This window comes from Clarias gariepinus, chromosome 17 (assembly GCF_024256425.1).
Source record: "Clarias gariepinus isolate MV-2021 ecotype Netherlands chromosome 17, CGAR_prim_01v2, whole genome shotgun sequence".
NCBI lineage: Eukaryota > Metazoa > Chordata > Actinopteri > Siluriformes > Clariidae > Clarias > Clarias gariepinus.
The window spans coordinates 12623086-12647080 of NC_071116.1; the positions used below are offsets into that span (position 1 = coordinate 12623086).

The 23995-nt window shown below is 39.2% G+C and overlaps 2 protein-coding genes across 17 annotated transcripts in view; one reads left to right on the plus strand and one right to left on the minus strand.

The window, feature by feature from the left end:
* The first annotated feature begins 2193 nt into the window (after window positions 1-2193).
* Window positions 2194-3921, plus strand: zar1l (zygote arrest 1-like). Its single transcript, XM_053476150.1, has 4 exons — window positions 2194-2832; window positions 2929-3021; window positions 3445-3519; window positions 3677-3921. The coding sequence occupies exons 1-4, from the start codon at window positions 2200-2202 to the stop codon at window positions 3818-3820; spliced, it is 945 nt and encodes a 314-aa protein (XP_053332125.1). The 5' UTR covers window positions 2194-2199; the 3' UTR covers window positions 3821-3921.
* A 1534-nt stretch (window positions 3922-5455) lies between these two features.
* The window catches only part of fryb (furry homolog b (Drosophila)), a 71948-nt gene continuing 53408 nt past the window's right edge, over window positions 5456-23995 (minus strand). For 5 of the 16 annotated variants that reach the window (XM_053515864.1, XM_053515852.1, XM_053515850.1 and 2 more), the window contains 23 exons: window positions 23169-23370; window positions 22536-22690; window positions 21937-22124; window positions 21759-21853; window positions 20900-21510; window positions 20068-20165; window positions 19793-19969; window positions 18489-18629; window positions 17541-17723; window positions 16281-16445; window positions 15184-15258; window positions 14849-15016; window positions 13934-14134; window positions 13694-13837; window positions 13018-13181; window positions 12034-12256; window positions 11424-11573; window positions 11164-11262; window positions 10958-11041; window positions 8166-8183; window positions 7862-7972; window positions 7470-7669; window positions 5456-6994 (listed from right to left, as the gene is read on the minus strand). In XM_053515864.1, coding sequence (XP_053371839.1) covers window positions 6736-6994; window positions 7470-7669; window positions 7862-7972; window positions 8166-8183; window positions 10958-11041; window positions 11164-11262; window positions 11424-11573; window positions 12034-12256; window positions 13018-13181; window positions 13694-13837; window positions 13934-14134; window positions 14849-15016; window positions 15184-15258; window positions 16281-16445; window positions 17541-17723; window positions 18489-18629; window positions 19793-19969; window positions 20068-20165; window positions 20900-21510; window positions 21759-21853; window positions 21937-22124; window positions 22536-22690; window positions 23169-23370 — 3911 coding nt within the window. In that variant the 3' untranslated portion in view covers window positions 5456-6735. Of the gene's footprint in view, window positions 6995-7469; window positions 7670-7861; window positions 7973-8165; window positions 8184-10957; window positions 11042-11163; window positions 11263-11423; window positions 11574-12033; window positions 12257-13017; window positions 13182-13693; window positions 13838-13933; window positions 14552-14848; window positions 15017-15183; window positions 15259-16280; window positions 16446-17540; window positions 17724-18488; window positions 18630-19792; window positions 19970-20067; window positions 20166-20899; window positions 21511-21758; window positions 21854-21936; window positions 22125-22535; window positions 22691-23168; window positions 23371-23995 lie in introns of those variants that run through there. The other 11 variants (XM_053515860.1, XM_053515857.1, XM_053515858.1 and 8 more) reach the window with 8 other exon arrangements.

Consider the following 23995-nt stretch of genomic DNA (forward strand, 5'->3'; position numbering starts at 1 on the left):
AATGTCTTATCTGGGTGACAGAGCAGCCCTATCCATGAACAATGCCTCTCTCTTCATATGTAGGGGATAGAAAAAAGCATCACTAAAGACTGATTGTTCCATTTTAAGCCTGCTGGTATACCATGTACTACTCATCTTCCAGTCATAAGAAGGTAACAATGCCTTACATACTGATATTGGCTACACACTACTTGGTTGCAGTGACTGTTGTGAGCGCAGGACTGCCATAAGTACAAAAGAATTGAAATGGTATAACAGACATTGAGTAAAACCAGCCTCTTCCGGTTTGGAAGAGGTCTGGCTACACACTACTGTTTTACATAACCCTATGGAAAGCCATGACAAAGTTGGGTTCAAGATCAGTATCAGCTCTGATCAACAGACTTTGATCAAGTCCCCACAGCATCAAGCCTTGTCTAATGTCCTTGCAGCTAACCCTCAGTCAGAGCCAGCATGCCAAGCTGATCACTCCATACTCTTCAACAATGACAACAACAGAACAGGGAGGTCTTCTCCAGCAATAAAGCAAATGTCCACTTGATATAATTTATCAGTTATAAGTATGATGGACAAGAGATTGCTGTCAGATTCATGCATTTTTGGATCAAAATCTGACATTAAGAGAAAGTACCAGAGGCACAACCACAGAGGAATCTCTGTGCTGTCAAACACTGGGAAGATCTTAGCTTGGCTACCACTTGGACGGCTATATGTTCATGTTGAAGCAAATGACTTGATCCGAGAAAGCCATTGTGAACCAAAAAGTCACTACATGGCACTATCAAGAAAAATGTCATGAGCAACATCTACCTGTTTAAGATGTGTTTGTAGATCTGACCAAGACCTCTGGAAAGGCTCTGGAAAGTTTTCCAGAAAACAGATTGTAAACAGTTTCATTCAGACCTTCCATGATAACGCGCTGGCTCCAATAACTTAGTTTTTCTGTGCCAAAGAGTATGAATTGAAGTGGTGGATAGGTCATTCACTTTTTAGCATATTTTTAATTATGCTTTACACAGGATTCAATCATTGTAAGGGACAGTATCTATATATTTTTGAGCGGATGAAAATGAATCCAAGATGCACAGTGTTCTGCTTCACATCCTGATTGCTGATGACTGTGATTTGTTGGCCTTTACCCTACAGATCAGGTCAAGGTTCAATGCCACCCAGACAGGTTATATTTTTAAGGCATATACTGTATTATGAAACATTTTAAAGTATTCATTAGATTATGAAAAGTAATGTCAAATGATTATATATTTTTTTACGATCAGTGTATCAATTCAATGTAATCAGTGATACTATTATCTTAGTTTGACGCCCTAAGAAATAAACTTATACTACTTTAGTGCTGTTATTACAGCAGTGAAAATATTAATTAATCTCAGTAAAAATCTTCAGTTTCTATTTTCTAATTACCATCTATTGATGCAGATATTTGTTTACATTTAGCAAGTAGCTTATTAGTAGTTTATTTTAAAGTAGATCCGCCACATAACTGTTCAAACATTGATTTCACTCAAGATTTTAATTTCACTTATGGTGCAGGTTAAACTTCAGGCAGATATACAAGTAGTGCCCAAGTGTCATCCGGCCACAATTTGACGCATGCGCAGAACGCTGTCAAAACTTGTGGTTTATAATCTGGCACATAACTTCTCATAACTTAATTAGCTGCAATTCATTTATGGTGCAGGATTAAATTCAGGCAAATACCGAAAGACTGGCAAAGTTTCATTACATTTGGCTTATTCATACATATAGAGGATATTCAGTTTGAATAGATATTCTTATCATCACGTGCTCATATGGCGTCTTCTTTTAAAAAGACTTACACACAAGAATCCACTAATCTGTGCTTGCTTTAGGTTTTTAATTTTAAACAGAAGTGTGTGAGTTGTGTGAGACTGTACTGGCCTGGTGTCTCATCTGTTCCTCACAAAAATCGTGAACAAAACAGAGCTACGTACATCGTGACACCGGGGTATAAAATAATGGCTCATTTACCCCATCAAGTGCACTATAAATTCATTAAGGGGACATTTGGAATGGAGCCCGTGTTATTAGGCCTGGCTCATTACACGCCTCACACCTGCTGCCAATCTCCTCATCAGCTCATCACAGTCCCAGTCCACTTCCGCCCGCACGTGAGCGCTTGAGGGGGAAGCAATAAATAAGGATCTCTGTCAGCCCTGCATGTACTGTACGTCCACCGCGATGGAAGCCTTGACATTTTCTGCCTATAACTTCAGCGGCTATCCGGGTTATTTTCCGTTTTACCATGGGAACGCTAAATTCAAGCCCCAGAACTGGAACAAAAAGGGCGGTTTTGGGGTCATGCCCGAGCTCCCTGAGTATTTTGAAATCTACAAGCGCGCTCAGCTAAAAGCTATCTTGTCTCAGGTGAACCCGAATCTGACTCCACGCCTGCGCAAAGCCAACACCAAAGAGTTCGGGGTTCAGGTGAATCCGAAGGTGAACGCCACGGTGCAGTGCTCTCTCGGACCCAAGACGCTGTTTTATCGCGAAGACAAGTGGGACTCCCCGAAGACGAGCAGTCCGCAGAGACCGAGCCTCCCCAGCACTCCCGTGAACAATGTGCGCTTCTCCCGGCCCGTTGCCATTTACTCGCCCGTGTTTGACCGCAGGTTTTTCTCCATGCCAGCCCGCGCTGATGACCTGGACAGGGATGCGACGCAGGGCGGCTCTGAGGAGGAAGACCGCGCAGAGGAAACGGAGGCGCGCGACACCGAGGGCGGAAATGCGCGCGCAAAGGAGCGCCAGTGCCCTGCCTTCCAGAGTCGCGCGCCCACAAAGTTTAACTTCCAGGTAGGTTGAGGGTTTTTTTTGTTTGTTTTTTTTTAAACTGCTTTCTAAAATTGAAATGCTATTTAAGGTTTTTTTTTGTTTTTTTGTGCCGACTAGTTTCTGGAGCAGAAGTATGGGTATTACCACTGCAGTAAGTGCAACATCCGCTGGGAGAGCGCGTACGTCTGGTGCATCTCTGGAACTTGCAAGGTAGTTCATGTTACTTGGTCTAGACCCGAAATCTGCTCCAATCCATGTATCAACACTCAACTGCATGCATAGTCTTGGATATACACGCACCATGATGTGCATGCAAAGGCATCTCGAAACGAAGGAAATTCTTTTAATATAGCCGTGTTCTCCTGGGTGCTGAATTTATTTATTTTAAACTTGGGGGATGGGGGTGTGCTTGCAGTATTTGCTGCATACCCCAGTGCATAGGGAGAAGTTCTGTACATGATGCCATGAAAAAGAATCTCCAAGACCTGCCGTCCAGCATGCACTTTAGTCCTAATGCATTTGCAACAGGATATGAATCCAGTTTTGCCAAGCATCAAGTGTTTGCATATTGGCATTAAGTCTGTCTCTGGCCTATAAATACATGTAAAAATTTTGTGCTCTACATTCCATCAGGTTTACTTCAAGCAGCACTGCAGGAAATGCCAGACTGGACTGAACCCATATAGAGTGGAGTCAATTCAGTGTCAGGTTGGGTCATGCTTGTTTTAAGCTTTCTTTGATTTGCAAAACTTCTTAATTGACTCTGCTTAAAATGTAGCCTTTTATTATAATTTTACAATTTCAGTGATTCTACAAGCAACCCCAGCAGCTTTTCTGTTGGGCTAATTTTATTTTATTTACTCAGGTATGTGCACGGACACGATGCTGCTGTGAGCGGAAGCAGAGGCACATTGACATTCGGCGTCCTCATCGCCAGAACCTGTGTGGCCGCTGCAAGGGCAAAAGGCTGTCCTGTGACACCACCTACAGCTTCAAATATATAGTCTGATTGTCTCTATGATCTTTTTATAATGTTGATGAATTAACTTTTTTTTTTTTTTTTGTATTGTGTATATGTATTAAACTCAATAAAAAGGTACTGCAGCATTATCATGTCTCGTCTTAATGTTTTAATACTATGTCAAGACCAAAAAAAACATGGTATAGAGGGACTTTTTAATAATATAAACATAAACTGTTCTAAGTAATTGGGGAGAAACCAGAATGTCTTGTGTTGGGTTTTGTCCCCCCCACCTCTCTGCATGGTCTATCTAGAGCTAAATTAGCACATGCGTGAGGCTGCCAAATCCTGAGTCTTGTGATAACTGAACATTAGGGAAGGACAAACTTGGTTTGACTTGAGTATGATAACGTACAAGACATCTGAGGCTGAGCACTCATTTGGTGGGATGGATCAGGTCCTCTCTCATCAGGGGTTCACTTAATGATCCTCATTTTGGAGCTTGGACAGATACAGTAGCATTGAGTTATCCTGCATAAACAAACTGTGTGGTTGGGTGGCTTCATGTCTCGTTGAGGAAACACAGCTTTCTATTGTTGCCTAGAGGGAGATTGCAGTAATATGCAGTTAACATGGGACACTTTCCAGACCACATCAGTAATCAGGGTGTTTCCACAACCAGCCACCCAAAATCAGGTACTCTATATACTGTATGTGCTTTCATACACCCCACAACCACCAAGTTGCCACTGTTGGGCCCTTGAGCAAGGCCCTCAGATGTATACTCAGCAAAAAAGAAACGTCCTCTGACTTTCAACTGTTTTTACTTTCAGTAAACTTATTGTGTAAATATTTGTATGAACACTAAAAGAGTCAACACCAGTCTGAGCACTGATGGAGGGATTGTGTGTTCCTGGTGTGACTCGGGCAGTTGTTGTGGCCATCCTGTACCTGTCACGCAGGTGTGATATTCGGATGTACCGATCCTGTGCAGGTGTTGTTACACGTGGTCTTCCACTGCGAGGATGATCAGCTGTCCTTCCTGTCTCCCTGTAGCGCTGTCTTAGGCGTCTCACAGTGCGGACATGGCAGTTTATTGCCCTAGCCACATCAGCAGTCCTCATGCCTCCCTGCATCATGCCTAATGCACGTACACGCAGATGAGCAGGGACCCTGGGCATCTTTCTTTGAGTGTTTTTCACAGTCGGTAGACAAGTCTCTTTAGTGTCCTGTGTTTTTAGAACTGTGACCTTAAATGCTTACTTTCTGTAAGCTGTTAAGGTCTTAACAACCATTCCACAGGTGCATGTTAATTAATTGATTATGGTTATTTGAACATGCATGGAAAACATTGTTTAAACCCCTTACAATGAAGATCTGTAAAGTTATTTGAATTTTTACAACATTTTATATTGTTAAAATACACAGTCCTGGAAAATGGACGTTTCTTTTTTTGCTGAGTATATAATGAGGTAAAAAATAAAATAAAAGGAAGTTGCTCTGGATAAGAGCGTCTGCCAGAGCGTCAGCGTAGATTTAATGTAATGGAAGAGCCTGCTGATAACACGGGTGGAGCTTATATGGTCTATACCGGCTATGTTGCATTTTAAATTCAAACAATTTGTAAAAAATGACTGTCAAGTTTAAATATATGTAATTACATTTATTGAATTTGCACTTACGCTCATCAGGAGACCTACACAATTGCTGAAATTAAGTATTGGTAATGACTTGTGACTAAAAAGTAGTGTTATGATTCATATGATGCAGGTGACAAATTGTTTATTAGCTAATTTGTTTATTTTTTTTACATGACACTGGACGGCACGAAACATAATTACATCACAAAAGCTGTAAAAGTAACTATATACACAGTGTAAAATCCCTAATCTAAGACTTTTTCTCCCTAAGGAAAACAATGTACAATCTCTGCTGGCATGCACATTTTTGAACACAAAACAACGGACCCGCATGAGAAGAGCTCCCTTTTGGACTTTGTACAAATATTTGTGTGTTTTGTTTTAAGTTAATTTAACTGGTTTAAATAAATCATAAGAACAACAATGCATGCTCGGCAGTTTTTAACGACACGTTATAGAACAATTTCTTATGGTAAAAATGCATGTTAATATATCTTGACAATACAACTGACCAAGAGGCAAGTCTGTATACAGTAGAAAGCGACACATTTAAAAAATAAAGGGCCTAATAGTGCCACTAACTTTAACCAACACTCGAATACGTTGATATTTACCAGCTTACTGGTTTTTGTTTTGTTTGTATGGCAGCTAAATGTCAGCATGCCTGTGTGTGCGTGCATATAAATATTAATTTCAGTGTTAAATAGTGATGAACAGGCTCATAAACACAGTTACAAAAAGAAAGGGCTCTCTAGTGTGTGTAATTCACAGACCATTCTAAAACAGTATCAATAGAAGGCATCCAGTTCAGTTTATCCTTCATTGCACATTTCCCAATGAACAATATACAGCGCAGTCACATTTAGTACAAGTTCCAATCAGCTTTGCTGTTTCCTTATAAAAAAAACGCAGCATTGTCATCAGTAGCAAACACAATCTAGTCTTCCTTTGTGATGTTTGATGTTGAAAGCTCAACATAGTGCAATTACATAAACATATAAAAATGTGACAGCGTGACTTAATCTGAAGCGTCGCACAGTAGCAGTTCTGTTTCTCCAGAATTGCTACACATTTGAGAGCCTGAAGACAAGCTCACTCTCAGGACCCCCTTCTTCCTATTCAGTGCAATCAGTGGCAATTCTCGGATTTTTCCTAAGTAGTGGCCAAGTTTGTAGGACAGAGCCGTGAGAGGGCTGCAGCACTCCCACACAGCGCAGTAAGTACGGCCTGGATCGGGTGGGGGCAGTAATGAATGAGTGAGGGAGAGGGGGCGAGTGTCTAAGGGGGGATCCAGCGCTGCTTTGGGGTGCTGCACACTTCCTGTCAGAGACTCACTGCTGAAGCGCTGGAGTCCGGGAGGCATGATGAGATTAGCCGGGAATCCTGAGCGCGCCGGATCATATCCCGGATCTCACTGTTGAGCTCCATCAGCTCGGAGCTGACCAGCCCCATGTCCTGCTCAGAGCCCACCAGGGCAAACATTCCCGTCTGGCCAAGAGACTGGTGGCGGAAGTGGATGTTCAGCAGAGTTTGGACTTCATCCTCTGAACTACTGCCAAAGATGTCACTTGGCCAGAGCTGTCTGTAGAAAGAAAGGAAAAAGACAATATATAAATGTATTATATTTCCTGAGTTCAGGACGCTAGTACTGAGAGTATATTAATAATGCACTTACACAAAATTACATTTTTGGTTTTGTTAATAAACAGCTATTTGTAACCATGCATTGTTTTAATATGTAGGTGCTTGAAGATGTGTCTAAACGGTTTATGGATGTTTTCATTTAAAATAAGTGTGTGTATATGAATGGCATTTTTATGTAAATAGCACTATACACTGTTGAAATTCATATATTCAGGTTCTCTAATGAGAAAGCTGAAGCTCACGGTTCCAAGACAAGCCCCTGACAAATACAGAAATGTCTGATAGATGTGGAGATATTGGAAAATGGAGACATTTAGATGGTAACCCCCCAAAAATTGATAATTTTACAAAAACCTCTATTATATTAATCTTATGTTTTCTTTTATGTCTGTGTGTGTGAGTGTGTGCTCAACCTGCACTGGCGGATGTGACAGATGGCTGTGGTATACTGCCTGTTCTTTAGGCACTCGAGCAAAGCTTGCACTGCTGCCTCAGAGCTGGTAAAACTGGGCTGAATTCTGGGTTGTTGTTGGCTCTCCTGATTATTTACTACTCCTGCTGCCAATCGCAGGCTGACTTTCAGCTCGCCGAGCTCACGGGACATGTTCAACAGCTGTTTGGCAGAATAAGATATCAAATTGGGTATAAGTCAAAGTGCTACTTGTAAACTGTCGCTTGATAATCACATATCCTTAACAGTTATCTGCACTATGTCTGAACAGATGTACTGTTCAGCATTAAATTCAACATGCACATTTGATGTATGCTAGAAACATATACAGTAGTTTAGAAATGGTCACAGTACCTCTGGCACAGCACTGATAGCACTGACTTTACTAATCAGTTTGCAGTAGCACTGAAATAGGAGCAGGAGCTGAAAGTGTAGTTTGTACATACGCTGACACAATTCCATTTGCTAAAGAGAAAATAAGATACAGAAATACCAAATGTAATACAGAATCAGACATGCACAATATTTGTTCACATATTCTGAATAAAAATCAATGTCAATATCAAATAAACTGCGGTGTATTTGGTGTACACAGTCTTTAACAGACTGGGAATGTTAACACTGCATATGAGTGAACTTGATCTTGTTGTGGACTTACAGCCAGTGTTTCCATTTGCTGCATGTAAAGCATGTCAGAAGACAAGTTGAAATTGAGAGAGGAGAAATACAAGGTGTTAATAAAAGAGCATGCAAACAACAAGATTTAACCCAGCAGTATAAACTTATCTTGTGATTAGAAAGATAAAAGGACGCAGGTGGTAAAGGAGAGAAGAGGCACAGATGCCCTCAAAGTAGAAACAAGGGTATAGCATTATTTACTGTAACAAGATGTTAACACTCTGTTCGTAGCTGAATTTGTGGCATTCTTGTGTTATCTGCTCGTTCCATAATCAGCTCACAAAGACTTGAAGATTAAAAAGCACAACAAAAAAAAACCCACAACTGACTATAACTATCATATTGAATATCATTAATATTGTACTTATAGATATGCTGCTACTTATGTTAGTAGAGTGGAACCTTGTATTATGAGCATCATATTCCAAAACGCTAATCAAAGCAAATTTCCCCATAAGAAATAAAGGAAACACAAATTATTTGTTCCACAGCCCAAAAAATTACTAAATATAAAGTAAAAATAAAACAAATTAACCTGCACTTTACCTTAAAAAAAAAGTAAAAATAAATCCCGACAGGAAATTGTTTCCGTTTATGCACGCAGGCGCTGTGTGGGTGTATTTGTGTATGTGTGTGTGAAGTAAGAGGAGGAATCAGCCTTCTCATCTTACACAGTAAACTTTTTTTCTCTCTTATTTGAATTTCACACACACACACATACACACACACATACACACACACACACACACACTAAGGAAAGACTGTTTTGTCGGAAAATTAGCAAGGAACATCACTAATAACACTCGCGTGAGTGATTCACTAACATAATCACTGCTGTAAAGTATGTGGGGGTGTAAAGGTAAGAGTGTGTCAAATTACGCACACACAAATGTCACACACGACAAAGAGGGAGAAAATGGATCTTTAACCTCTCTAATGAGACTTAGTACTTTACAGACGCACACATGTTATAAGAAACAGTACACGCGCTGTACACGCGCTGTACACACGCGCTTACAAACACAAAATAAAATATTTTATTTGTTTTACACACACACACATGGTCACAGTGTTATAGTAAACAGTAAACATGTGCACGGATGTTGATTATACCAGTAAGAGACGCGCACTAAGACCCAGCTGGGGAGACGATTACCCACAATTCCGCAGCACAAGAGAGAGAAAAATCATTGGCTTTGTTGTGATCACATGATGCTCGGCATCTTGTTAAAACAAGAAGCACATGCATGATATATAATACTTGGTACGCGTAAACCAAGACTTGTTCGTTTTTCAAGTAAAAATTTATTAAAAATCTTTGCTCATCTTGCGGAACACTGGTAATACGCATGACTCGCAATCCGAAGTTTCACTGTACTGTTAGTTTTAATTCCACAATCCACTGACACTCAGAATAAAACATTTCCTTTTCAGGCTTCTCATGTTTTTTTTCATGCCATCACAGGGAAAATGTTCTTATCACTATGTGTCAGCTTCAATTCTAGATCTACATCTGAATTTTTGTAAAGGTGCTTGGTTTAAACAAATAAAACTGAATACTTTGATACAGTAATTTGCGTGTGGGCTAAGTAAGTAGAAATTCAGTTGTATGTGGATCATAGATGATTCATTTGCATAGTCAATACTAAATAAGTGGCTTAACCATTTTTATAGATTTTACAGAAATTCAAAAAGGCAGCACATTAGGCTAGTTTTATGAATTTTCTCATCCTCTTCATTTCTCCGTTTTTAATAACAATTAAAATTAAGCGCAGGGATAGTGGGGGATAGAAACATATACAGCATACATGTAATTTTCATTGCATCTAGTTCTGGTAGTTCTGATCAGTTATGATGGATGGCATTAGTCTCATGTTCGTATGTGGAAATACACACTGCCTGCCTAAAAAAAAGTTTGGCCATTGATCTTTCACCTTTAACTTTGATTACGACACATAAAGTGGTTGCCAGTTCATTTGTAAAAAAGATTTTTCACGCTCCCGTAACCACACTTTCACAGTTGAGTCCTGGAATATACCTGCGCCATGAGGTAAGAAAAACCCATTAGAACCTGGTACATTCAGGTTGTCAGCTGAGTTAATTTTATTGCCATATAATGTTGCTAAGCCTAGACCTGATCAACTAAAGCAACCCCAGATCATAACAGTGCCTCCAGAGGCTTGTACAGTGGGCACAATGCATTATGGGAGAATCGCTCCATGCAATCCCTTCTTACCCTGATGCACTTGAAAAAAATCGATCGAAATTATTCAGACCACATGAGCTTTTTTCATCAAGACTAATCTTTTTGCATAAAGACATGTGGTTTACACAGGTGTTTAGCCTCAAAGCTTTGAGTTTACTTCAAATTGTATGCATATGGAAATCCTTCTTTCCTATTCAACACCGCTATGGTTTTTACTGTTGATTTATGACCATGCAACTTCACCAAGTTTTTAAGTAATCTCCACTGATGATTTTTTCAACAACATTTCTTTAACAAAGTTGATGGTTCAGCATTCCAGATTTTTGATAAAAGTTTTAGTTATTTCAAAGCTCCTTAGTTGTTTTCTTTGCTTAAGGTAGCCCAGTAATCTGACCCTTCTAAAATTATGCCTTTTTTGGCCAGGCAGTATATAAATGCTGTGGTACTTTGATGTATGGAACAAAACTGTTTGCTGATTATGTGTGTTTATGTGTGTTATGTGTGAAAATATTCTTGACTGGTCTAAGACCCGAGTGAAAAAAGCTCATAAGGGATATCTTGCAAACCTTCTCTTCTGTGTCTCCAGGTTGGCATGTTATCACTCCATCATCAGGACACCTGGGAAACGTGGACTTACAATTGTGAAGCCACTAAAGGAGACAGACATTAACGGGTCAAAGTAAAGTTAAAAAAATAAGAGCCCTACAATTGTTAAGCTAATTACACTTTTCTAGAAAAGTGTGGTTTGACCTAGTGCGTGGTTTCAACTTACTGTGATGGCTGCATCTTCTCTGCTATTGTAAGTGTCCAGATATTCCTGCAGCTCCAGTACACTAAACTTCAGAGTCTCCAAAAGTCCACAGGATATTAACTACAAACCAAAAAGGGTCAACCAATACGAGGAAAAAAAAAATAAAAATAAAAAATGCTGTACTTTATTTTCTGAGAATAATATGTCATGTTTATTACACAATGATAGACACAATATTAGAAAGTCAGACAATGTATCCAATCCTGTCTTCTGATACTTACCGTATCAGCATCGACAAAAAGTGTGGGGCAATCTGAACATGTACTCAGCATCTGAGATGACCTCATGAACTTTGCCCCAATGCCCTTTAAACCATTTCCAAGGTAGCCAGCTGCCTCACAGGTTAAGGTACAAAACTTGTCCTGGATGTTCTAAAGACAGAAATTTTCATGTAAAGATAACTGATCACCCACCATGCAATTCAGTGCAAAACTGTCTGACTTCTGGAGCCCACTAGAGGGCGCCAGAGATTATTAAACGTATTTGCACCTTTATTTATTTTTAAAATGTATTTATTCATCCTCGGTAAACCCATTTTTCTAATTAAAGTTGCAGTGGATTAAGAGCCTGTCCAAGGAACACTGGATGGAAGGGAGGAAGACACCTTGATGGGACACCAGATCATAAACATATATACATGTAGGGGTGATAACTTCTAACCCCATTTTGACTGACCATATAGTATGACAGCCCCTGGAATGGGAAATACTAACACACTTTGTCTGACACAACTGCTGCTCCAATTTTGTTTTTAAAGCATACAGTACTTTATTTCAGATCTCTATTTTGTGATATGAGCACATGATATAGCAGCTGTGTGAGTCATAGTACCTGGAACAGGGAGTAGAAAATGCTGAAGGTATACACAGCACATGAGCCGTCTGTGTCACTCAGCAGCTGATTGATATGTGTGCGCCATGCCTCCTCAGCATCATCGCACACTGCAGGCTGGAATGCAGCTAAGATGGCGGAAAAGAAGGGTGACGGGGGTGGAGGAAAACCCAGCTCATCCAAATCATCCCTTTCCTCTCCATAACTATAACTATAGCTAGACCTGAGGATAAAAAGTATAACAATATAAAAATGCATCACCAAACTGAGAAAGATGGCTGCAACATTCTTCTTAGTCATGTTTATTACTCAAATAATATAGGTTCCCTGGTTGGAGTAATCACTTTTAATTAATTTCTCGTTAAGCACATAGAGCTTCAGCCAGAAAGGCTTCTCCACTAGCTGTAGTTCTATAGGTACAATGACTTTGGTGACTGATCTACTTACTGTAGATCTTTGGAATACAGTAGATGTCAAAATTCTTTACATTATGCATTAGTTTGGTATCTAAAGAACAACAGAGGAGCACTGTTTCAGACTGAAAATAATAACTTAGTCACAAGTTTTTCTGATTGCTTGTAACCTGTGTTAAACCATTTCTATCCTGACTTAGTGCTATGCCCCAGGATAACAATGTCCCCATTCTGAGCTTAGTGGTTTGATAAGAATGAAAATTACACAATTCACTGAGGACCTGTAGAACATTTTGAACTGAGCTGTCAGACATCGCTCTCCCACCACCTTTAAAATATCGGTTGAGGTTTTAACTTTAGAAAGCAATGTGGTAATTTCTTCATTACAGCTCCAGAGATCCATAGAATCATTACCAAGAACCGCTGAACCTGCTCTGTTGGATTTTCCTTTTGTATGACAGATTGAACAGCTGACAATTGAAATATTCAGCAGCTACAATACAAATATCATTATTAATTACTTATTTTAACAAAGGCAAGTTTTGTAGAATGCAGGATCATATCAGCATACCCATGCATGAAGCTTGGGTCTAGTTCCAGCTCTGATCGATCAGGTTCAGGTGGAATATCCAAAGTAAAGCTGGAGCCACAATCAAACCCCGGAGGCAGCTCGCTCACGCAAAATGACAAGTCGTCCTCGTGCACATTACTGCCGCCTTCATCTTCAGGTAGTGGCTATGGAAGAATGCACAATGTGGACTCAATAAATTCTGCCTAATTATTTTACTTTAGCCCTTATTTTATGTTTACTCATTAGCAATAGATCTCATATTGCTCATTTCCACTTTTTTTTGTCAAAAAGATTTGTCCATAACCCTTGTTATGTATAAGTTTAGTTTAGTAATACAGTGGAACTTTGGATTACGAGCATAATTTGTTCTGGCTTGTATTTTAAAACACTCATAAAATTTTCCCATAAGAAATATTGGAAACTTAAATTACTCGTTCTACAGACCAAAAAATAAATACATAAAAATAATTTATACAAAATATAAAGTAAAAATAAAAAAATCTTTCACACACACACACGCACGCGCGCACACATTAACGGAAAGACTGTTTTGTCGGAAAAAAAATTAGCAAGGAACATCGCTAATGACACTATATGCATTTTGAGAAATGTAATTATAATCAAAATCATCATTTTATTAATTTGATAGCAGAAAAAAAAGGAAAATGTATCTCACAGGTGGAATGATTGTGTCATCTGGAAAAGACATTCCAATGCCTGGTGTGGTTGCATTCAGAGAGTTTGGGTCAGCAGATGTGTCATAGGAGGTGGACAAAGAGTCAGTATGATTGGTGTCCTCTGAAGGAGACAGGTTCATTGTCTGAAAGGGAGAGAAATCTATAATAAGAAACTGTTAAATGTAGACTAGCAAAAATAAACTTGATTTAAACAACATTGCGGGAACTGTGTGCCATACGAGTTGTGAGTGGTGTGAGATGCTCTGGCTGGTGGAGTTGGACTCTTCCTCGGATGAGTCGTCTGAGTCGTGCTGTGGATCAAGTGGCCCGAGGCTGGGTGTGCTGTCTGAGTGCTGGCTTTCCTCCAGTAGCTCTGTCAGGTCTGTGCTGTCCAGAGAGCGCCGCCGTACTCCCCAGTTAAAGTTGTCCAAGCTCTCACCCTGCAACACACATGTCCATAGATATACCTAAGTGTTTTGAAAGACTGACTGTAACTGGCTGTTTAAACACTCACCCGACAGTGTTTTATCCCACATGCTAAAGAATTAAACACATGCAGGTTGTATTTTTATTTTAAATGGGACTGCTGAGGAATTTGTTAAAATTTGAGACCTCCATATAAAACCACACTGTAATGTCTAGGACAACTTTTAACTTGGCCACAAGACACATTAAACATGCACTGACATTTGTGACAAGAATTCCAATTGAATAAATTTTAATAGTCTATTGATAAGATCGACTACAACCCTGACTATAACACACACATGCACAGAGTGTTTCTATGCACCTACAGCAGACAGGCCGCTGTCATTCTCTAGGACAATCACTGGCACACACATGCTTACCTGCAATTCCTGGACAGCACAGGAGAAAAAGAGAGACAATGTTATCCACACATCAAAAAACCCCAATGATAAAGCAAACCATGTTAGAGTTTGTTAATACACCACAAGGGAAAGAGAGAGTAACATAGGTACTGCAGAAATGGCAAGTTTTGTTAGAAAGTATAATAAGATATAAGCACAGGTAATTACAGTGTTCTATAACTTTATGCTGAATATTATCAAACTCTTGTCAAAATCTGTTTATGAAAAACTGAAATTACCAACCATTAGACTTCTGTGATATACAGTATGTACATACGTATTTACCTCTCCATCTTCCAGCTCCACGTCAAGGAAGTCAAAGTCCCTAAAGACTCGAAACTGCTGCTCAGAGGCAGTGTCATCTAAAGTGTCTTCTCGTGTGCCATCTTCTGAGGATACCTGGCTGGGCTGGCGTTCCATCAGTTCCAGATCTCCACAGGAGGAGAAGATCACCTGGGAGGGAAAACACTGGACTCAGTTAAATCATTTTCTTTTTCATGGGATTATTTCAAGTGTTAGTTTCAGAAATGACCCTCATTATTGCCTAAATCAGGTGCCGCCATAATAGACACAGCTTTGATTTACAGCAGTTTATGAAAGTGGCTAAAGCAATTACTTACAGATGGGTTCTTGCTAAGGCCGACCTCCTGGCCACACAGAGACAGCACGTTCACCAGCTTCTCCCGTGTTCGCTTCTGAGAACACAAAGGACACAGTTATAAGTCTGCTTTAGAAGTAGACCTAATGTACTAATTTAAAAACAGCTTCCAAAGCAATATAGTAAATATGTATACAGTAAGTCTCTGACTTATGAACATTCAAGTTATGAATTTTCACAATTACAAATGGACCGCGGATCTACGAACATAGGTGCAAACAAATCTCAGAAATAGGTCACATGTATTGTACCAAAAATAGACATTGCAGTGCACCAGATACCAATATTTTATTATATAAATATATAATATAAAATAAATATGAATATTATTATATACAATATTTTCAGTGTGTAAGTGAACGTATAAAATGTTGAAAGTTTTGTTTATTGTTTGTGTGTGCATGTGGGGTTTGCGGAAGAAATTAGTCAGCCTCACAGGTTTCACAGTGAATCAGTCCGGGAGCATAATGATAGAAAATGGCTGTCCTGTAAAGCTGTCCTGATGGTAAATACTGTAATTTTAATTTCGGAAAATCCTTAACAAGACAGAATGGTGTCCATTCAAGTGCAGAAACAGAAAGATTGGAAAAGTAACCACTACGGCAAAACTGCAAAAACTTACAGTGAATTACGATAAACCCTACTTACGGCCACCACATGAAAACTACGTTCACTTCGCGTAGTTGAGATAGGGGTGTAAGACTCACTTTGTCGGACTTACAAACGAAATGGAACGAACTTGTTCGTAATACTTACTGTATTGTAATCCAATCCCAAAACAGCGCTTGAAAAATTATTTTAAAATCAATAATTATTAACATGTCTTTTTGTGTCTTTAAGCTATTGAGTGTAATACCAACACAATTTGCTTATGCTGTGGCTTTAATTTTTCTAATCTGATCAAATGCCTGATTATAATTTTTAAATTGGTACTGAACATTAAAATTTTTAATATATTTTTATAATTTTTTTAAAAAGTATACGTGATCTTAATCAGCAAAAAAACGAAAGGTGCTCAGAAGTCAGGAAACCTGTATGACACTAATATCTGTGTCTCACCTGTGAAGACTGTGGCTTCTTCCAGCTAACAGGCACCAAGACAGGGTTGGAGCTTGAGCCAGATGAAGTGGACGAGGTGCTACGGGTCACTGCAATGGCACGTGCTTTCCCATCTCTACCTCCTCTACCCTGCAGTTCATCATATCTACGTCCAATCACCGGTGTCTACATAGACATAAACATGCACAGACAAACACAGACATATAACTGGACTGCTGGTGTGGTTTTTGGTAACAATGAATGTTAGTAAAGCAGAGCGTTGAAAAATGAACAAGCTTGCTTTATGAGGGTTTTCCAACGGGCTGTTTTTATTTTTGTTCTGAGCAAAATGCATTATACAATTCCATAAACTGACTGAATATTAGATATCCTAAGGAAGTCATGCTCAGTCTAAATGTGAACACAATGTCCTCAAACTGAACAGAGATACTCAGTATCAGCAGTCTTAAGCCTTTGTGTAGATAAGCATTTTACCTCCATGTGAAAAAAACAGCACCGTCCATCTGGACCGGATATTACTGCTTTCATTAGACTATGTAAGTGCCCCAGATTGTGCTTTGGGAAATAGAGTGCTTCCTGCGTTCAGTACAAAGCACAAATGTGCAAAAAGCACTGTACATTACATGCTCTTAAGGCCCTAAACTGTAGGGATTTTTTTGCGAAAAAAATTACTAAAATCTACAGTATATCGATGGCTCAGTGGTGCAGATCAAAAAAACACTATGAATAACTCTGTGCAAGTTGTTCTGCTCTCCCCATGTCTTTAGATCTTTGTTTTCCAAGTCAAAAATAATCTACTGTATGTGAGGTTCTTCTTTCCAAACACAGATCTAACATCTGGACACATTTGTCACTAAATTGTTCAATGTTCCTAATGAACATTAACTTGTTTAAATTCAATTTGTTTAAATAATTCGTCTGAAACTGTTATTTCAAACACTGTTATAGTGTTCAATTAGAAGGTATGGAGCCCTTTTTTTATCTGTGTCTAAATAATAGACTATTACACCTATTGTTCACCTTTAAATAAAATGAATCAAATTCTTCACTTATTTAAAATGCAGCCTTGCGGGAGAGCCAAAACTCAAGAATGATATAGAGACATTTTTGTTTTCAGTTTTATTCATCATCATTATACCATCACTCAGAAACTGCTGTTCTTATATCATATTTTGTGGGAATATTGATTGCTGATTTATAATCAATTATATGCACACCAGTAAAGAACTTTGAATACAGGTAAAACTGTCCTACACTTACCTCAGAGATATCAAAGTGAAATTCCAGTGTTTTGCCAGGCAGGGCTTTGGATGAGCCATCCCACATCATGCGGCTCACCTCCAGGTTGGCCAAATCTCCGTGAGCATAGGATGGTAAGGACAAACTTGCTGAGCGAGACACCACTAGCTTCAGCACATTCAGGGCCTCCTTCCAGTGAGCAGTCTGAAACACACGCACATTAATCATATACCATATGTGCCCTGAACTTTTATAGTATTATAAACTGTAATTAAAATGGTCATAACTGGAATGTTTGCTTTTCAATGACACAATATGTCTAACATATGAAAGTGCAAAAATATTTCTTTTGACACGAAAGACACAAAAGCCTAAATTAAATATAAGAACAGACATTTGTTGGCTAGATAGGTATTCACCTGCACATTTTGGCCATAATTAAAGCTACTAGATTTCTGCTATTTGTCTTTATTTCTATAGCTTTGAACATTTCGATACTGCTCATTCTTCTTGGCAAAAAATTCAATCTGTGTCAGATTGAATTTAGACCACTAGTGAACACAGAGCAAAATGACTAATTTTACATACTAACATATTTGTCTTGGTTTTGAATAATTCTGATATAGAATTTCTGTCATCAATGAAAAGCAGTTATGTAAAAAAATATAGTTTTGGTCTCATCAGACCAGAGATCCCTTTTTCACATTTACTTACTACTTAGGTATCCATCCTGCCTTTTGGCATTTCAGCATCCATAAGGATCAATGGAGTGTGGATTGCATTATATAGATTTTTGAATATTTAGATATTATGGGCTATTTAATAAGAAACATAATCCCAGTTTGTTTCTGTTCCATGATGATAAAATGTAATATTTTTAGGTACATGAAAATAACTACATAGCTACAAAAGTACATAGCTTCAGTATATATCGTATGTATTGTTTGATAAACTCAGGATACAACCTACATGCACAAACTTCTCGATGGTTTTGAGCACCTCCACATTAAAGGCTTTGACCTGGATAGCTGCCAAGTCCATGTGACTTAGCAGGCTGTAGATGATCTGCAGCAGCGGCTGTTGCATGCTGGGTAAACCTTTATCCAATAACTACGAGAGAGAGAGAGAGAGAGAGAGAGAGAGAGAGAGAGAGAGAGAGAGAGAGAGAGAGAGAGAGAGAGAGAGAAGATCACCATCAATTGACAGTATGACTTATTCATAATCATCTTATTTTATCTACAGCAATTTTGGCCAGGGGTAGCTCAGTGGTTAAGGCATTGGACTACGGTTCGGAAGATCCCAGGTTCAAACCCCACAACCTTCAAGTTGCCACTCTTGGGCCCTTGAGCAAGTCCCTTAACCCTCAACTGCTCGGATGTGTAATAAGATAAAAAAAAACAAGTCAGTCGCTTTGGATAAGAGCGTCTGCTAAATGTAAAAGTAATTTTTGTTCCGATTTGTACGCCCACTTATTTATGCGAATATTTATTATTTGGGATGTGGTAGAATTTGAGCTTAGCAGCATGAAACTGCTCCTGAAAAATCAGAAAAAAAAGTCTGACTTGATCTGACCCAATTTTGATAAATTTTTAATCTGAATGAAAAAGGTGGTTAAACCTTTAATAATCTATTCAAAATGCAAACATTTGCCATTTAAACACTTGATCTGATATTTTTTCCCTTGTCAGTATAAATATATTTTTTCCATGCATGTCTGCCTCATACAGTGACATTAGGTGATGGGAGTTTCTCTAAAGAAAATGTTGCTTTCGTTCCTGTTCAGGCTTACAACACAAGTCACCCAGTCAATGCCTCTTTCTCAGCCAGAGACACAGAAAAAGGGAACTGACTTGCTTACAATTATCAAAAAGTAAAGACATCCAACCAATCACAGATGAAATAGAATTATTGTGATCAATCATATAACAGGAAGAGGTTTTTTTTTTTTGTTGAAGATGGGAAACTCTTTCTTCTGTTATATACTGTATCTGGCTGATTAAATAGTGAGTAGAGGCACTTCACACATGTCAAAATAATTATATTCTGATTAAAAGCTTTGTGCCTGTAAACACATATTGATGGATCGGTGTCCATGTAAACAAATACATTGCAATCTCCAATCAGAATGATTTGAATTGCTTTGAAGAAATGTTGTCAAAGTAAGTGTAGCTAATGAATGTGTATATCCTTACATTTTTGGAACCATTAAACAGGCTTTGATCAAACCGAGTCCATTAAAAATTAAGAAATGGTATTAAATGTGAGACACTGACCTCAGCCATGTATGTGACCATGCCGAGGGTGATATCAGAGAAGGCCTCATGCAGGTAGCGACAAACCACACTGACCCAGGAGAACGAGTCTCTGGTGTAAGACCGGGTTTTATACAGAGTCATCACATGAGCCAAGTGAGACAGCTTTGCATTCTTCTCCTTCTCCTCCAGACATACCTACAGCAAAAGGAATGGCACATGTATAAAACATTTTTTTTTTCTGAAAACTATATGGTTTTTTTGGCTTTAAAATAGACAAGTTTGAATGAAGGAACCTGTGCTATCCTCTCTGCACTCTCTTTGCAAAACTGCGTTGGGGAGTCAAAGTGCTGCACGAGATTAGGCAGCAGACAAAGGACATTCAGAGGGAACCCTATGGCAGAGATATACAAAAAGAGGAAAATCATAGATAGTTAGAAGACAAAAGTCATTCTGCAACCTACTGTACCTCAGTGTTGACATCACAAAGTAACAGCAGTATTAACAAATATGTTGCAAAATAACAATGGCTGCATCAGTGTTCTTAACAAGCACCTTTTTTATTTCAGTCATTGTTATAGTCATAAAGTTTAAGACACAACCTGTAATGAACCTTATTTAGAAGCTTCTGGTGTGTGTGTGTGTGTGTGCGTGTGTGTGTGTGTGTGTGTGTGTGTGTGTCTGTGTGTGTGTGCATTAAAACCAATCATGGCTTAGCATTCTGGCTGTAACAATCGTAGAAGACAGGTTCTCTGTCTGTAATACGTCATTAATCTCCATAAAGTTGAGCCCAGTGAAAAGGCATCAAGCACAAAAACAAGCACCAGTTTGTCCCACTGTAGAAGGGAGACTAATAATTATCCTCACTGCTAGCAATGATAGTTTTATTACTCCATATGTTCTGTCTGGGACAGAATAATCATTTAAACCTTTTTTTAGCAAAACATTAGTTCATTAGTACAGTAGTTTCGATTTTCGCCTTTTCTTTCTGTGCACATTAAGTTTTATGCGTGTGCTCTTACAAATAATGTTTTGTGATGCTACCAACTAGCATAAATATGACACATAAGAAGTTATTTTATTGAGTATACCAGAATATCATTTAAATAAATAGTACAAGTTGTTCACCTATAGCCTGGGATATATCCACAACAGGTACTCGAGAGACTGGTGTAAGCTGACAGAAGAGCTGCAGTGTAAGGTCATTGGTGGCTGGTGAGGTAAAGCCTTTAAGTAAGAGCTGCTGCAGGCCAGAGAAACCACTCCACCTGAGCTGAGCCTGAAGCTTGTCAAGGCGCTCACGGTTCTCGGGTTGTTCGAGGGGTACCCGTGCCAATAGCTTGTGCATCAACCGGAGCGCCATTTGGTACTCAAACTCGAAGTCTGATTCCATGAGAGACACGGCCACCCAGAAGACTGTGGCTAATAGGTTGGCAGGGTGACTGGCATGGCTTAGCTCCGCTGGGTTGACAAGACCATCTACGCGAGCAGATGTGGACGAGGCAGTTCGAGCCGAGCGATCTAAGCCTTGTTGGGTGCAGGCCTGAATGCGGTCCAGGGTGGCACTGCGCGGAGGGTCAGAAGATGAATGTTCACCACTTTCCCCAAACTTTTTGGGCACTGAATAACTCCGTTGATGTCTGTTGCGCTCTGCTGTGTCCTGTGTCACGTTGAGCTGGCCTGTGCTCTTGCGGTTGCAGCCGAGCTTTCCACTCACAAGGAAGTCTGGGGATGAGCATCTGTGATAAGAGAATATGGATGAATATGTGAAATAATATGATGTCTAAGAGTAGATAGATTTTAAGGATCTATTTCTTTGATTTTTAAGGTAAACAACAATGTTAACCCAAGCAAGCAAAAACAAAATGCATTTAACACTTTCATACCAAGTTCTACATTTTAATTAAGACATTTTTAGTAACTGCACCATCATGCAGCTCTTTCAGTAATGATAAATTTGTTCACTGTGTTACTGCTTAATCCTCACCTAGTCAATGCTGCCATCAGGTCACTGTTTTTGAGGCATTCAGCCAAATTATCCACCACAGACTCCAGAGTGAGCAGCACCTCCATCACATAACCCTGACGGCGCAATCAATGAACCGAGAATGAATATTCACAAATAAAAGACACCCAAACACACACACAGTAACATATGTACACACCTGTACCTCATCACCATGCTCTCCCACCACTTCGACCAGTCGTGACAGCAGGTCTGAGACAGCGTGGGCGGATAGTGGCTGTCTGAGGGCTCTGAACATTTGAAAGGAGCGACCAGCGTAGTGGCGTGATGAGCTGCATAGAGCCGTCTGCAGAGCCACGTCACTCAACTGCTGTTCCAGGTGGAAGTCTTAAGAAGGTGAAAAAGTGTGATTCAAAGATTAGAGATTTTTCATCAAAGTTAAAATTATAAATAAAAAACATGTTTTTTATATGCTTTATTTATTGTTCAATATGTTTATGTAAGTGATATGAGACAGCTTCTAAAAAGTGATGCTGTTTTACCAGCTTTGTGTTTCTGTATCAGGTTAAGATTAGCCCTCTCTCATTAGCCACTCTTTCACTCGCTTTGAATATTTATCCCATCTACACAGCAGCAGTGATAAAGAAACTGAGCCAAATTTTTTTTAAACATTAGTCTAATACATCTATAATCTGCATCAAGGACCATAAGTGTGTTACACACAAGCAAACTGTTTGTACGGAATAAAAGTGACTGACTGACTGCAGAGTTTTATTTGAGTTGAAGCAAATTAACAACTACCTGATTTGGACTCTTTGAACACGGACATCACATGACGCAGGAAGTTGGTGAGCTGCTCTGCACTCTTGGAGTTAGGGTTCTTCGGTGTGATGTCCTCATGGCACCACAGAGGTCCGAAAGCCCTGAGTAATGACAGGACAGCACTCCATGCACTGTGTCACCATAAAACCACCACCAAAATCAGACAATTAATTGAGAGACTGGTTTATGATTCCTCACATGACCCTGCTTACAGTGGACCTGTAGATGAATTAAAGTGTGATAAATCTGTCCTTTACATGAGATTAGCTTTTTAGACTTGTAATAACCTGACATACTTTATTTTAACAGCAGATGTTGTTGGAAATAGATTTTTTTGCAAAAAAATAAAAAATAAAATTGGAAATAGATGTGATCCCAAGATATAGGGCATTTCACTCCACAATAAACCAAGCACACATGTGTGTAATTGGAAGGTCCCAGGTTTAAATCCCACCTCCACTAAGTTGCCCCTGCCCAGTTAAGCCCTTGAGCAAGGCCCTTAATCCTGTTTAATGAGAATGTAGGTTGGTGTGGATGAGGGCGTCTGCCAAATGCCGTAAATGTAATGTAAATGTAAACCTTGGCCCTATAGTGTATCTTGTGAAATACCTGGTTGTGAGGAACTCAATGAGTTTGTTGGTCTTCTCCTCAGACTCATTTGGAGACTCCTCCAGATCCTCAAGTTCAGCTGTGATTTGAGGAAGGTTCCCCATGCTGCCCCCGAGGCTTACACTAGAGGATGTGGAGGAGGAGCTGAGACCCGAATCTGCCACAGGAGATGCCTGCCACTCCCGAAGAAAGTCCAGACCACCTGAATTAGGGAAGGAAGAAATTATGGCTGCATCATAACACAAGCATCAGTCGTCTCATAGTTATGATTTTACTTTTTGTTCCTATATTTTCATAACGCTTATCTCTAACAGTCTATTTATTTCATATAATCAGAGACATGGCAGGTATTGATTAAATCTGATATTCTTGATGATAACATAATTCATTTTGGAATGAAATGAAAATACCAGATACTTGTCTTTCCCTAAAACATTCTTCACTATGTTTTTTTTTTTGTTTCCCGTATTTATTGCACTTTCTAATTTGGTGGTTTACATGATTATTATTCATGTATATTTATGTGCCTGACATTATTATGTACTGTATTATTATGTACATTATTATGTACTGTATTTCTAATTTTGCCTCTTTGTCAATGTGTCAACCACACTAGGAGGAGAAACTGCATCAAAAACAAGTGGAATAAAAATTTAGATAATAAAAAGAGATGGAGAGAGAGATAGAAAGAGAGAGAGAGAAAGAGGTTGCTCCATCCGTTAGACAGGGATGGCACAGTTTATCTGCTGCAGTATGAGCAGGACTACCCTCTGAATTTGTCCTTTCTTCTTATCTGTTCTTACAGGATTTTTTTTTTTTGTTTCTTT